Source organism: Sphaerodactylus townsendi, linkage group LG06, assembly GCF_021028975.2.
Source record: "Sphaerodactylus townsendi isolate TG3544 linkage group LG06, MPM_Stown_v2.3, whole genome shotgun sequence".
NCBI classification, from domain to species: domain Eukaryota; kingdom Metazoa; phylum Chordata; class Lepidosauria; order Squamata; family Sphaerodactylidae; genus Sphaerodactylus; species Sphaerodactylus townsendi.
In genome coordinates, this window is record NC_059430.1 from 30,257,444 (window position 1) to 30,271,621 (window position 14,178).

Consider the following 14,178-nt stretch of genomic DNA (forward strand, 5'->3'; position numbering starts at 1 on the left):
GCCTACTGGAAGCAACTCAATTGAACATAGGAACCAGGTTCCACAGAAAGGTAAGTAACAGAATTGAGAACATTGACAAAAACAGTAAGAAAAACTGGGGAAAGTCACCCAAACTATCTATACTACAAGTGTTTAATATAAGAAGCAATGAAAGGTGTGACCAGCAGTAGACCAGGGAGGGCCAAGATGTCCTCCTGGCCTACCAGGAGAAAGGCCCTTCACAGTAAGTACCCAATGGACCGTTCTCCTGGAGGCTGAGGACATCTTGAATGGGACCTCCACAAGCAGTGTCCCGCAAAAACGGGTGGGTCATCTGCTAGTCACCAAATATATGCTCTAAAACTCTTTAGCCAAAAGCTGTTTCAGCAGAGGTAAAGGATTGAATTTTATAGTGGCGAACAAAGGAAGACAGGCTAGTCGCACCTTTCATTGCTTCTTATATTAAACACTTGTAGTATAGATCAGGGGTAGGGAACCTGCGGCTCTCCAGATGTTCAGGAACTACAATTCCCATCAGCCCCTACCAGCATGGCCAATTGGCCATGCTGACAGAGGCTGATGGGAATTGTAGTTCCTGAACATCTGGAGAGCCGCAGGTTCCCTACTCCTGGTATAGATAGTTTGGGTGACGTTCCCCAGTTTTTTTTACTGTTTTTGTCAATGTCCTCAATTCTGTTACTTACCTTTCTGTGGAACCTGGTTCCTATGTTCAATTGAGTTGCTTCCAGTAGGCTTTTTCATGTTCACGTTGGACTTCTTTGACAGGAGTTGACTGGCTAAACATGGCTGGCAGGCTCCTGCAGGAAGTGACTCGAAAAGCTCTTCCTGCCTATCTCTCAGAAGGACGGAGAAACATCCCATCCAAGATGTCCTCCTGGCCTACCAGGAGAAGGGCCCTTCACAGTAAGTACCCAATGGACCATTTCTCATGGAGATAGATGAAGGTAGATGTGTTCTGGTCTTGTTGTGGCCCACCTTAATATAAGAACATAAGAACTAGCCTGCTGGATCAGACCAGAGTCCATCTAGTCCAGCACTCTGCTACTCACAGTGGCCCAGCAGGTGCCTTTGGAAGCTCATGTGCAGGATGTGAAAGCAATGGCCTGCTGCTGCTGCTGCTGCTGCTCCTGAGCACCTGGTCTGCTAAGGCATTTGCAATCTGAGATCAAGGAGGATCAATATTGGTAGCCATAGATCGACTTCTCCTCCATAAATCTGTCCAAGCCCTTTTTAAAGCTATCCAGGTTAGTGGCTATCACAACCTCCTGTGGCAGCATATTCCAAACACCAATCACACATTGTGCGAAGAAGTGTTTCCTTTTATTAGTCCTAAAAACCCCCCCCCCCCAGCATTTTCAATGAATGCCCCCTGGTTCTAGTATTGTGAGAAAGAGAGAAAAATTTCTCTCTGTCAACATTTTCTACCCCATGCATAATTTTATAGACTTCAATCATATCCCCCCTCAGACGTCTCCTCTCCAAACTAAAGAGTCCCAGACGCTGCAGCCTCTCCTCATAAGGAAGGTGCTCCAATCCCTCAATCATCCTCGTTGCCCTTCTCTGCACTTTTTCTATCTACTCGATATCCTTTTTGAGATATGGCGACCAGAACTGGACACAGTACTCCAAGTGCGGTCGCACCACGGCTTTATATAAGGGCAGTTTTATTATCAACTCCTTTCCTAATGATCCCCAGCATAGAGTTTGCCTTTTTCACAGCTGCCATGCATTGAGTTGACATTCCCATGGAACTATCAACTAAGACGCCCAAATCCCTTTCCTGGTCTTTGACTGATAGCACTGATCCCTGTAGCGTGTATGTGAAGTTTGGATTTTTGCTCCTATGTGCATCACTTTGCATTTTGCTACATTGAACTGCATTTGCCATTCCTTAGCCCACTCACCTAATTTATCAAGGTCCGCTTGGAGCTCTTCGCAATCCTTTGTGGTTCTCACCACCCTACATAATTTGGTATCATCTGCAAACTTGGCCACCACGCTACCCACCCCTACTTCCAGGTCATTTATGAATAAGTTAAAGAGCACTGGTCCCAAAACGGATCGTTGGGGCACACCACTCCCTACATCTCTCCATTGTGAGAACTTCCCATTTATACCCACCCTTTGTTTCCTGTTTCTCAACCAGTTTTTTTTTTTAATAATTTTTTATTAAAATTATAAAAATCATTACAGTTTCCAGTGTCTTTGTCATTGACTTTCAATTACACAAAACACACAGTTTACCACTAAAAAATACACAAATCTGACAAACACCTAAACACAAAAAATATTAAAACTAAATATGTAGTAAAGAAAGCCCTAGGTAATAGAATTCTATTACTGTGTTTCTATACCTTTGGGTTTCTAACCTCAAAACACAAATCGTCTGGCTTCCACAAACCTTATGCGAGAACACCTCGTTAACATCCTAAATCTTTAAACTTAATTCTCTTATAAGTCATTTAGTTGTATATTTTCTATTGACTAATAACTAATCTCTAGACAGATTAACATAAATCTTAGTGTCTTATAGTCACATTTCATATTTAAGTAATTATAGATCTTATCCTATTATGGCTCAATCCCTGAGCCTTTCAAAAATAACTATTATTGTTCTTAGATAGTTTCATAGTACCTCCCAGAGCGCACGATTAAACTTAACTCAAATCAATGCAACCCTCGATGAGAGCCTTATTATCTATCCTACATCTTAACATTATCTATATATATACATTATATTTCTAACAGTGAGTCGATATATTTATCTAGACTTAATAGTTCTATGTTTATCCCAAAATTTTTCAAGTGGTTCCCATGTTGATTTATACTTCTTCAGAGGGATGTCTTTCAAGCGAGCAGACATTTTATCAATGTCTTTATAGTCTCTTAGCGAGTTGATCCAATCTTTACATTTTGGACTTCCACAGTTCTTCCAGCTCTTCGCTAGCTGTATCCTTTGCCATGAGATATACAAAAATAAATTAATATTTTTTGGTGGAACATTATCTTGAAATATTCCTAGTAAGTAGGACTCTGGTAATAAAGTAAAATCATGCCCCAGCATATTTTGTGCTACTTTGTGTGTTTTTTCCCAGTACTTCCTGATCTTTGGGCAAGCCCACCACATATGGAAATAGCTTCCTAGTTCCCTTTTGCATCTCCAGCAATATTTTGGATGTTTGTCCATCTTATTCAGTAATACTGGGGTCATATACCATCTATGATACACCTTTAAGTAATTTTCTTTCAGATCAGTACTTAAGCGTGTATTGATGTTGTATTTTTTCTTGATTTTTCCCAATTGTCGTATTCAATATTTTTCCCCCAGATCTTGTGCTCATTTTATCATTGTGTCTGTCACATTCTCTTGCTCCAGTTCTAAAGCCAATAAGAACCGATAAATTCGGCTAATCATTTTCTTTTTTGATATCTCTACTATCTTATCAAACTCATTTTTTTTCCTTTCTATTCCCCATATTTTAATATCCCTCTCAAATTCCTCTCTTATTTGGAAAAAGGAGAACCAGTGGCAGTCTGTTTTCCCTATTTTTATCTCGTTTCTTGATTTTAGGCTCGGTTGAGTGTTATCCCAATCGATCAGGTCTCTATATATGGGCCATGTATTTTCCGCTTTGCATTGGTGGTTTTGCAAAGTTTCCAACCTCGACACCCACCCCGGGATTTTCTCATATAATTTATATTTGTATCTATTCCAGATGGTTATAAGTGCCCTCCTTACTATGTGATGGATTAAAGGTTTTAGTTGGTTTTATTGCTTTCGGCCACAAATAGCCGTGCCATCCTTTTAAATTATCATGACCCTCTAATGTGAGTAGACTATTATTTTCTAGTTTTACCCATTCTTGTACCCACATCAATGCACATGCGTCATGATAAAGCCTCATGTCTGGCTTAACGTCCAGCCTCCTTTTTGTTACAATTAATGCTGCATATCTTATCCGTGGCTTTTGTTAGTCCACACAAATTTGCTTAGATCTTGTTTCCATGTGTCAAATGTTTTCTTTGTTATTATTATTGGGATATTTTGGAAAAGATATAGCATCTTTTGGCAAGATAACCATTTTAATGAGAGCTATCCGTCCTGATAGGGATATTGTTAATTTTTTCCCATTTGTTAAGATCACTTTTATATCTTTCCAAATTTTAGTATAGTTATTTTGGAAGAGATTTCTATTAGATTTTTCGAGATAGATTCCTAGATATTTGATTTTGGAGGCTATTTGTATATTTAATTGATCCTGATAGATTTTGTTCTTGTTTTTTAGACAAATTCCATGTTAGCATCTTAGTTTTTTGGTTATTAATTTTAAAGCCGCAAGGTTTCCAAATTCATTTATTTTGTTCATGACGGTCTGCAATTCTGTCTCTGGATTTTTTAACAAATATCACCAGGTCATCGGCAAAGGCCTGTAATTTATAATTTTCTTTTTTTATTTTTACACCTTCGTAGATAGTATCAGCTCTTAATGTGTTTAGTAACACTTCCAATACTAAGTTAAACAAAAGCGGTGATATCGGACACCCCTGTCTTGTCCCTTTATCTATCGTAAACCTTTCTGCTAGTTTCCCATTTATTTTCAATCTCGCATATTGTTCTTTATATATACTTTCAATCATGTTTATAAATTGGTGACTAATATCCCTTTTTTTTAAACACCATTGTCATAAATTTCCAGTTCACATTATCGAAAGCCTTTTCGGCATCTACGAATACGGCAGACAGGGTTTCATTTGGTGTTTTTCCCATTCTCTCTATGATATTTAGTACCATTCGGACGTTTTTGTGTCCGTTTCTGCCTGGAATAAAGCCTGATTGATCTGGGTTGATGTAGTCCTGCATTATTATTTGTAATCTTTTTGCCATTATTGCCGTAAAGATTTTATAGTCATTATTAACTAGCGAGATCGGTCTAAAGTCTTTAGGCTGTGGTTCTGGAGAGTCAGTTTTAGGTATTAAAGTTATATGGGCTTCCTTCCAGGAGTGTGGGATTTTTCCTCCTGCAAGTATTTTATTAAATATTATTGTAAGTTGGGGTGCTATGATGTTACTAAATTTCTTATAATAATTTATGGCCAAGCCATCTGGTCCTGGTGCTGTTCCCATTTTTGCATTTTTAATTGCCAGTAGTACTTCCTCAATAGATATTTGTTTATTTAGTAATTCTTTTTGAATTGTTGAGAGTGTCTTAACCTTATTTTCTTCCAGATAACTTTCCATCTCAAGGTGGTTATTTTTTTCTTGCCTATACAATTCTGCAAAGTATTTTGTTAATTCTTCCTGTATTTTATTTTGTTCCATCACGATTTCAGTTTCAATTTTCAGTTTGTTTATTAATCTTTTTTCTTTTTCCTTTTTAATTTGAGCTACTAGCCATTTTCCCGGTTTATTTGCCTGGGCAAAGTGCTTTTGTTTCAGGAATTTCAACCCATTCAATATCTCTCTCCACCATCTTTTCTGTATTTCTTTTTTAATTATTATTATTTTTTCTTTAATTTGCTGGTTTTTTGGGGATCTTTGAAGTTGTTTTTCTAGATTCATCAATTCCTTTAATTGTCTCTCTTCTTTAATTTTCCTTTCTTTTTTTAAGATGCTTTCTTTTTGTAGGAGGTTGCCTCTTATATAGGCTTTACTTGCCTCCCAGATGATGTTTTCATCTTGAACGGAATTGGTATTTAACTCAAAATATTCTACCAGTTCTTTTTCGGTATCATTTGCTATGCTCTCATTCTCCAATGTCCAATCTTTCAATCTCCATGGTCCCCTTTGTATTCTATAGCCCAATTCCCATTTAATTGGGCTATGATCTGCTAAGATTCTTGGGCCGATTTCAATATTGTTTGTTTTTGCTATTAAGTTACCATTTGCCCAGGCCATGTCAATTCTCGAGAGCGACTCGTGTCTGTTGGAGAAAAATGTAAATTCTTTAGACGTATTCTGCTTTTCTCTCCAAACATCTTTGAGTCCGAGTAGCTCCATGCCATCTCTAAATCCCTTTGGCAATAAACATTCTCTTGTCTTCAGTGTTTTTTTCCCTCTTATCTTAGTTATTTCATGTTTATCCAGTTTAATATCAGTGACGGCATTAAAGTCACCTATTACAATTATATTTTCATAGTTATAATTTAATAATTGATCAATTAGTTTTTTGAAGAATTCTGCTTTTTTCTTATTTGGTGCATAAATTCCCACCACTAAGATGTTCTCCTTATCCCACTCAATTTCGGCTCCCAATATCCTTGCTTCTTCATCCCTAAATATTTCTCTAGGGTTTAGACTATTTTTGATATATAAGGATACACCTCTTTTTTTTTGTTTATAACAGTTGTGAAAACCTCTCCCTAGGCTCTCCTTCTCAAGGTATTTCACATGTTCTTTTTTAACGTGTGTTTCCTGCAGACATAGTATCTCGCATTTTTGTTTTCTTAAATAGTCATAGACCATTTTTCTTTTTTTTGTCCCATTTAGTCCGTTAACATTGTTTGAAAAAATATTTAAGTTCATTGTGAATATAACCTTCAATACTCAAATTATATAATCAAATAATATATACTCATTAAATCAATATTAGTCACGATATCACCTCTATTTACACTAATCCTCGGTTTATAGGGGAAGAGGTAACTTATAACTTAACTAAATGTCTCTTTTCCAGCAACCTGCTTTTCAAATTCCCAATTCATTATAGATTTTCCCCCCTCCCTTTTCTTACCCCCCCCCATTTCATTAACCCAAGAAAATATATATATATTTACACAGTCAAAAACTGGAAATCTTAAATTACAATCATATTGGCATAATTGATCATATAATTGCTTAGTTTATCAAGTTAATAATTTATCAGGTTCATGATCTTACTCATGCTCTATGCGTATTCATAGTTCCAAATTACCTTAACACCAGGTATACACTATGTCTTACCATTAAGAGCATCTTTTAAAATCCTTTAAACTAGGCCCAATTCCTTCTTGAACTTTTTCAGGAACTCGTCTACTTTGGACAATGTGTCTAGGTTAGTTTCTTTTCCTTTCCAGAAAAACGTAACACCCTCAATTGGGTTCCATCTGTATCTTATACTTCTCCTTTTGAGTGTATCAGTTAAAGGGTAATATTCCCTTCTTCTTTTTAAAATAATTCCTGGAGTTTCCTTTAGTATCCTTATGTTTTGTCCCTCTATCTGAAGCTTTTGTGTTGTTTGTTTATAGAAGATCTCCTCTCTTATCCATTTCTTAGTGAAGGAAATTAAGATGTCCCTTGGAGCTCTTCTTTCTTTCGCTGACTTTGTGTTGACTCGGAATATTTCATCTACTTCCATCTCGAAGTCTTCTTCTGTCATTTGCACCAGGTCTGCTAGCGGGGGTATTATCGTCTGTCTCAGGTTTTCCTTGTCTAGTTCTTTTAAACCCCGTAGTCTTAATAATTTTTCTTTTTGCTTTAATTCTAGGAACACTATTTTGTAATCCAATTGCTCCAATTGTGTTTTTTGTTGGGTTATTTCAGTTTTTACTTCTTCTAATTGGCTTTTAGTTTCTTTTAAGTCTGTTGTTAATTGTAAAATAGTTCCTTCTAGTTTTTTTACTGTCCCCAGCTCTTCTTCAATTCTTGTCAGCCTGTCTTTAGTAGCTTCCTGGTTAGCTACAATTTTTTCAAGCATTTGTTCTATTTTTGTTGTGTATTCCAGTCCATTTTTCTCTGGGGTTTTGGTTTCTACATTCCCAGTCTTTGTAGCTCCATTATTACGTCTTGTTGCCATTATTGTTTAATTTTATTATTATTGTTTTTTATTATTATTTTCTTGGGATTATTATTATATTATTATTTTCTTGGGATTTTTCACCCCCTTTTGGTTTAATATACTGCTAGCGGACTGCTGCCAATTTCAACCTCTTCCCCTATGTCCCTAGCTCTTAGCCTGATTGCATTTCTATCAGGTATTTTCTTTCACTTTTTACCTCCCTTTTGTGGATTTTTACCTTCTCTCCCTGATCGCGCTTACAGCCCCTCCACCGTGAAATGATCTTCCTTCTATTGTGTTGCGTTTGCTCTGCCGATTCAGGTCTCCGTCTCTTTGCCCCTGCCAGCGTTCGCGTCTCAAGACAATCGTCCGCTATGGCACACTTTCCCTTTCACTTGTTGCTCGCCAACTCGAAGCTATGACTTCTTCGCTACCGACTGAAGCTCCCTGTGCGAGTCTCCGCGAGTCTCCGCTTCTATCCTCCTCTTTTTTTTTTAAAGGTACAGTTCCCTTCTGTTATAATTAGCTTTTGTCAATTAGCTGTCGCTTGTCCTTTAAGTACTATTATGGTGTGGTCGCTTCACTGTTAATCACGTTAAGTTTGTTTATCACAATTCTAGTTTCCCTAATGATTGTTGATTTAGTTATGTCGTTAACTTTGTAGTCCAATATGGTTTCCTTATGTTCCGTAAACATTCCGCTCTGTTGTATCTCTGTCTAGAGATTGTTCTCGCCAGATTCCATTGTTATTAAATCCAACCGAGCCCTCTATCTTGTTTGCTCCGGTTGGCTCTGTTCCCCTCTATTTTGGTATTGAGCTAAAGGCTTGGCGTTTTGGCTGCGGGAGTCAGTTCTGATGTTGTTCTTCTCCCCCAGACCTTACTGGGGGATGGAGTTTGTACTTTCTGTACAAACTCTTTGCTGTTGCCTGGCTTTGCTCGATACCGGAAGTCGTTTCTCAACCAGTTTTTAATCCATAGGAGGATTTCCCCTCTTATTCCTTCATTGCTGAGTTTTCTCAACAGTCTCTGGTGAGGAACTTTGTCAAAAGCCTTTTGGAAATCCAAGTAGACAATGTCCACTGGTTCCCCCTTATCCACATGCGCCAGCAGCGGAGACCGGAGGTCCGTGGTTCTTTAGCGAAGTCGCTCGTCGGGTTCCTGGCACCTTTTATTGTTACTCTGGAGGGAGGACCGGGAGTTCGGAGAGCGGGAGGTCGAGATCATCATGTGATGCAATGACCATCTGGCTAACGCATGGAGAGGAGTCACCTGGGCAAGACCATTGTCCCTATACCGGTGATTGAGTCAGACAGTTCATGACCCGCGGACTCATGGGGATGAGGAGGGTGCGAGCGCGCCGAGGTCCGCTACGCCCCTAACGCTCTACTACGCACTGCTGTGTCGGCAGTGCACTACTACATCTCCCTCCTTTTTTACATTTTAAACGGATTAGAACTTGGTTGTGTAAGGAAATGCGAGGGCTTCTTACGAGCTGTACAATAAAGCACTCAACCATCCTCCGCAGCCAGCTCCAGAGGGCTGACCACCAATGGGGCAAAACATCATACTCAGATTAGATACAACTTCCTGCAGCTCACGAGACTTTCAAGGGATCAACTGGGAATTATCAGAAAGATTAAAACAACACATATTATGTACATTCTCACAACCTTGGTGGTGTAACAACAACAAGTAATCAATAGCTGCACGATTGTCTAGGGCCCGCTTTGACGAAGTTCCTGCTGCTCGGAGGCCAGGGCATCCAGATGCGGAGGTAGAGTTGATGGAGCGAACCGACTCCCACTGAAGTCGCGAGAGCATCTAACCGCAGAGAGTCGGGCGGATATAATTAAACGCTCTCCCCCCGGCAGGTCCAGAACCAGCCCCTGGGGAGCAGGATGCTCAACACGGGAACAGTCCTCCATGTGTGCAGTTCCAACTGGCCGAGCACGGCATCGTCGGTTCCTTCGCTTATTGCCTGTGATGCGCAGGTGTTAGATTCGGTATTAGCTTACAGTCTTGGTGACAAGGGAGAGAGCTACCAGCCGGAGGGTTTGGACGACGGGTCCCCAGTCGGCGCTCATAGAGTATCTGATGGATGAGGCATTCATGAAGGGGCTCAGCCCAGACTACTTAGGAAGTCTCCGGGTGCTTTGCAGATTTGGGAGCAGGCAGTGGAGCTCAGCAGGCTCAATTCCCAGGTACTGGCCCAGGCAGAAGGGATGAGACGTTGGCAGCGGCAGCAACCGCTCCCAGATGTTGGTCTGGTGAAAGCTTCGTTAGGCCGATCGCCATCGGCAGGAGGCAAGCAGAGCAGGCAAAGCGATGGTGGTCGCTGAGTTGGTGGTGATGATTGAGCCGCTGAGAGTTTGAATTCGCGGAGGGAGCGATGGGCAGAAGGAGGACAGGCGGCCCAATTTAGTGGATAGAGAAATTTCCGGGTTGAAATTGAAGGATCGAAGGAGGGCGGCCTACAGCAAGGAGCTATAGGTCTGCAGGCTGGATGGCGACAAACATTGTTCCATCGCCAGTAGCAGCCATCGGCTGTAGGCTCCCAGCGAAGAGTGCCTCGATGTTTCCCAGTCCTTAAGATTCAATGTCCCTCTGCAACAAATGGACATTGAGCTTCAATCTCAACCAATTTGCGCAGCTCCTTTACGGGACCCTGCCGCATTTCAACGCTTTCAGTTCGCCAACGCGGCTTGTCATAAGCCCTGCTGCAAGCTCCCATACTCACCGGGTGTTCCGGCTGACGAGAGTGTCCTAGACGTTTGTCTCTGCGATTCAGAGGACAGGCGATATCGAACGGTGGTCCCTGGATCGCATCCAGCGGATCTCGTATCGCCCTTCCCCAGGCGACGGTGAGCAGGGGTGGAGGTTCGAGGATTCCCGGTTTCGCACCAGCTTGTAGACGCGGTCAGCGTAAGAACGGTAGACGAGACGCTGGAGATAACATCTGGTGGAGATCGCCAGCAGCGGGGAGGTCCGGTTCCGAGTTCTTCGTCTGCCGGTTCCTGGCACCTTTTATTGTTACTCTATCGGGGCGGTAGGAGGGAGGACCGGGAGTTCCGGAGAGCTGGAGGTCGAGATCATCATGTGATGCATGACCTCATCTGGCTACGCGCGAGAGGAGCGACACGCTCGCTGAGCCTAATCCTCACCTGGGGCAAGACCATTGTCCCTACCGTGATTGAGTCAGACAGTTCATGACCCGTGGACTCATGGGGATGAGGGAGGGTGCGATGCGATCGCTAAGCAAGTCGCAGGTCCGTTACGTCCCAACGTTCTACGGCACTGCTACACTACCACTACATCCACATGCCTGTTTACACTGTTTACACCCTCAAAGAACTCTAGTAAGTTTGTAAGACAGGATATCTATATTTGTGTCCTGTCATTAAATATCTATATTTGTGTCCTGTCATTAACTATGTAATCTCAAATTAATTCAGTCACTTCTAAAATACAAAGTGCTGTACTAACTGTTAACAAATACTAATGAGGGATTACATTTGGAAATGCATTTTAACTTAATTTTCTTAGATTCTTAAATATTACATGAACACTCAGATAATTAAACTCACTGAACAACATAATCATTGAATCATAATGTTTATTGGAACCAAATATATATTTTCTTGACTATGTATTAGAGGTTATAATTAGGACCATTATATAATTTGCAGCAATTCCCTTTCAGACATACAGAGTGGAAGGTAAGATTCATTAGGAGTCAGCTGTAATGTATGATGTGAAGGTACATTTAATAGTGCTTTATTGTATCATTATAGTTGAAATGAGGCTTTGTTTCTTTTATATTTCCTTTATTAAATCCAGCTAGTTCATTTTTAGAATAAATATTAAACGCTTTGGATAGAGTAATCTGTGCCTTTGAAAATGCAATTTGTAAAAGTATAACTACTGGTACTTGTCGGTAACACTAGCCTTTTAACAAACATACCGATTTGTCCTTAAAAGGAGTTCAGTTACATCAGAGGCTTTGTGTTGCACCTTTTGTAGTGCAGCTGCCCACCTTAATAACTGTCAGATTCTACTGGCTTCTTTCCAAATTGGTCATTGAGCTTGTAGAAACAGGTGTGTACACATGGAAAGAATGATATGCATCATTCAGCACAGAAACACACACAGGCTCACTCACTGAACGTTGGTGTATATCACATGTGTATCTCATAGAGGCTGTTTTAAATGGCTCCCTCTGGCAGCTGCCTCCGCCCAGCAAGCTGTTTCATGCTGCTGCTGCTACTTTTGTTACCCCAAAGATTTGAAGTGGTATAGAGAACATGCGCCAGTATGCATGGGGGGCTCCTGTACACAATATTTTGTTCTGTGCAGGCAACAATAATTGGGAGCCATTTTTGGCACTTTCTGTGTCCTGTGTTTGTTGATCTTTGGGAGGTTTTAAAGGTCTTGGTGGAATTACTGATACTCTGCTAGGATTTACCATGACTAATCTGCAAAAAAGAAAAGAAAAAAGAAAATCTGTAGTAGCTTTAGTAAGCCTTGTTTCCAAAACCAGATTCATGCAAGTTGGGTGTCCACAGAATTTGAGGGGAGGGGTAGGTGGCTAAGTGTAAAGGACAGAGCAGAGACAGTTCAGTTCTTTGCAATCCCAAGCTGTGGACATGGCATGAAAGGAGATGTGCTCACTTTCCTACCTATGCCTCTGCTACACAGCTTCAATATGGCAGCAAGACAATGAGGCATATGTCTCTGTATTCTTACCATGTGCCTGCCCATGTGGGTAAGCTTCTGCACCCCCTTGAGCAGTGGAAGAAATATTGGGAGAGAGAGACAAAGTTGCAGTTGCTGTAACATCACTTCTGTGTTATCACCAGTGGTGGGATTCAGCAGGTTCGCACCACTTTGGCAGAACTGGTTGTTAAAATTGTGCTTGTAAACAACCAGTGGTTAAATTATTTGAATCCCTCCACCCGAACCGGTTGCTAAATTATTTGAATCCCACCACTGGTTATCAACCAGAAGTGATGTCACAGCATCTGCAGTTCACCCCCAACCCCCTCCCCCAATATCTCCTGTCATTTCCCCAGGAAGCAGGTCTGGCAATATTTCGCTGAGCAGTCATTAATGCAGTAGCACCACAAGTAGTGAAGAAGCGGGAGTAATCCCTGTGCTTCCAAGGAGGACTGTAGTTGGATTCTGCAATTTAACTTGGACTCATCCAAGAAGTGACAGTAGATGGTGTCCCAGGTGACTTTGTGCCTGATTATCACTGGCCCTGAAATGACAAATTCTTCCGTTTCTCCATGAGCACAAAAGTGCAAGACCTATGCTAGTTGCTTCTTGTTGGTTTATCCCTACACCTATGAAATCTGGTTTTGTGCATAATTTCCGTAAAGCTCGACTTCTGTTGAGTCCAGATAAGTTGTTAAACTAGCCTTGAAATTGTGCAAGGCAGTGTGAGTATGTACAGAACATCATCTGTTTGGGAATGGGAGAATTAGGGCTGGGGATTATGTACTTCAAAGTCCATATCCCCAGACTTAAAGCCCCCACCCCAGGGATCCTTAAAAAGTGTTTCAGATTCAGACCAGTTCCTCCTGCATTTTGAGTTTCCTTTTCATGCATGTTCCACAAATGATACTCAACTGCCTTTAATATTCAGTATTTCTTGGATACAATATGCTTTGTTGCTTTGTTGAGCTGTATGTTTGTGTGTATGTGTTTTTTTTTTCTGTGTACTCAGACTCCTACAATTGTGCAGAAACAACTTGGAGATTATGTTTGTAGATTATGGGGACCCTGTTTGTTTGCACAGGGCCCTTCAGTATGGAAACAGTAACTGGGCTGAAAAGTGAATTTAAACCCGGGTTGCTAGAGAAATGGTACAGAAACACATAACTTCAATACGCATTGATTTTATTTGCATATCTGCTTTTACTACATGGAAAAATTAGTGTACAATCTTAACATGTATGAGAACATAGCTTTATTATTTCCCAAACTTCTATCCAAAATTGATTCACAGAGTAACATAAACATTTACGACATCAAATAATTAAAAAAATGCATACTGTGAGGACTTGCACAAATCCACCAAACAGCCAACATACTAACAGGATTCTCTCAAAATAAAGCTGAAGATAAATAAGGTTGATAGTATTTTTTTCTCTGAGGTTGTCCAGAAAATTGCTACTCAACCAGTCACTCCTCAGCATTGCCAATCCAATAGCTTGATAGAAAGACAGGGTTCAAATGTGTGATAATTGTAATAGCTAAGTCATATTTTAACCCTCTAGTGAAAAAGAGAAGGAATTGGCACAGGCATGACTATACTGAATTTGATGATGGCTCCAAACCAGTTCAAGCTGGAACACGAATGTTTGTAAAACAGCTACGATCTCGTTCATTCCCAAGGTAAGCAACACTTGAATAATTATGTC

The 14,178-nt window shown here is 40.5% G+C and overlaps 1 protein-coding gene across 1 annotated transcript in view; it reads left to right on the top strand.

Annotated features, from left to right (window-relative positions):
- The window catches only part of KDM7A (lysine demethylase 7A), a 78,959-nt gene that overhangs the window by 30,478 nt on the left and 34,303 nt on the right, over positions 1–14,178 (top strand). Inside the window, exon 3 of the mRNA XM_048499977.1 lies at positions 14,035–14,152. Coding sequence (XP_048355934.1) covers positions 14,035–14,152 — 118 coding nt within the window. The remainder of the gene's footprint in view (positions 1–14,034; positions 14,153–14,178) is intronic.